The sequence below is a fragment of the Cyprinodon variegatus genome, unplaced genomic scaffold (genome assembly GCF_000732505.1).
Source record: "Cyprinodon variegatus isolate N-32 unplaced genomic scaffold, C_variegatus-1.0 Scaffold361, whole genome shotgun sequence".
Classification (NCBI taxonomy): Eukaryota; Metazoa; Chordata; class Actinopteri; order Cyprinodontiformes; family Cyprinodontidae; genus Cyprinodon; species Cyprinodon variegatus.
In genome coordinates, this window is record NW_015150814.1 from 695,684 (window position 1) to 697,569 (window position 1,886).

The window sequence follows — 1,886 nt, forward strand, 5'->3', positions numbered from 1 at the left end:
TGGTTTTCCTTAGATAGAAAACTTTGAATCAATCTGACTGGATGATCTGGTGAACTGGTGAAATAAACTGAATTGAATTGATTTTTAGAAATAAAGCAGATGTGATTTTATTTTTCTTTTATTCTGTCATGTCCAGCAATGCAGCTCAGAATTTTTCTTAGAGCCGAGGAGAAGCCCAACATATTTACTTTCACTTTATATAGAAGAATGTCTCAAGGATTTTATACTAATTATCTCAGAAATCCAAGCTGCATCCAAGATGACATAATGTCCAGATAAATATCATCAACGATTGGCTAGGCGGGGGTGTGTGTTTTGTATGGGTTTTTTAGATGGCTGCAGGTGCAGCTAGACACGTCGCTAAATACGCTTTAAACTACTTCAATAGGCGTGGATCCCTTTAGTTATGTACAAAATAACAATTTAATTACTGCTTTTGGTGTTTTTTGAAGGGTAAGGTGATCTGACAGCTCTTCCATGCAGTGGTAACGTTGTGCAGTAATACACATGCGTGCATGTTACTATGGGTACGATGGTCTGACGCGGCGTGCTGAGATGACAGACCACCGGTCCACTGGTCCAAAGCCACCAAAGTATGGGAGCCCTATAAGTTTAACATGTAAAAAACTCCCAGAGAAAAACAGAGGAGATGCCTCACATTAAGTTTAAATTAACTCATACTTCCTGTTTACAATACAGTCCTTTGTAGTGAACTGGTTCCTTCACTGCTCCCACATTTTCTGCTTAGCCCTCTGATGATCATGTTTCTGGAACATGCAGGTATTCAAAGTGTCCTCAGCTCAGACAGGCTTGTCTCCCCCTTAGTGGGACAGCTATTCATTAAGCAGAAACAAGTTAACCAGTAAAAGTATTTCTACTGTGAACTAGTTAGTTGCCTCTGAGGGTCTGGAACTGGAAACACTTTGAAACCAGTAAACTCAAGCATATCCCTTAAGGCAAAACACAGTGACACTTGAAGGCAAATAATCATCCAGATTGAGCATCAGCAAAGAGTGTTTGGTAGAGAAAATAGTTTGCTTGGTTTCTGCAGGAGCAGCATGTGTGAACCAGGCTGTTCCCAAACAATTTCCTATTCTCTTCAGAGGCTTTTCCTCTATTTTATTATCCACATTGCATAAGTTGCCATGTTTAGTCCAATGTGTACTGATGACCAAGTGTTTGTGTGATGAGGGTTTAACTAAGAGGAAGTAATATCATGTTTAAACAGAGAAGGTAGACAGAAACCAATTAGACAGCACAGATAGCGTGTATGACTAATTCAGGAAACAGAGTTAGTAATTAGTTCCTCAAAGTTGAACAAGAAAGGATGGAGAGGGAAACTGACTGGTCGATAAATCATTAAAAACCTCCTATTCTATGGCACAGCTACTTAGCATGCCCATTTTATACTGTACTTCACATTCTGGTAGCTTCAAATGGAGATTGCTCCTTTATGTTTGGAAACTTTGTATAGAATAGAATAGAATAGAACAGAATAGAATAGAATAGAATAGAATAGAATAAAATAGAATAGAACAGAATATAGTAGAAAAGAATAGAATAGAATAGAATAGAATAGAATAGAATAGAATAGAATAGAATAGAATAGAGAATCCCTGTATTGTTCTAGAATGGGGAAATTGTGGCATCTTACCAGAGACTAAAGAAGCCATTCGGGTGTCGATCACTGAATCATCGTAGGGTGATATTTCCAGTTCTTCCCTTCCTGTAGAAAACACAGAAATAGAAGCAGAAACCATGAGTGACCATTTTTCCCACAACACCATCACCTCCAGGAAGAGCAGCCTGCTGGAAGGAATAGGAGAACAAAATGCAAAGAATTAGGAAATAGAGGAACAGCTAGTCTGCCAATTCAATTCAATTCA

At 38.4% G+C, this 1,886-nt stretch overlaps 1 protein-coding gene across 1 annotated transcript in view; it reads right to left on the reverse strand.

The window, feature by feature from the left end:
• The window catches only part of LOC107091987 (GDNF family receptor alpha-4-like), a 21,356-nt gene extending 19,625 nt beyond the window's left edge, over nucleotides 1-1,731 (reverse strand). The window contains exon 1 of the mRNA XM_015386249.1: nucleotides 1,655-1,731. Within this exon, the coding sequence (XP_015241735.1) occupies nucleotides 1,655-1,673 (19 nt within the window). The 5' untranslated portion in view covers nucleotides 1,674-1,731. The remainder of the gene's footprint in view (nucleotides 1-1,654) is intronic.
• Between the last annotated feature and the right edge of the window lie 155 nt (nucleotides 1,732-1,886).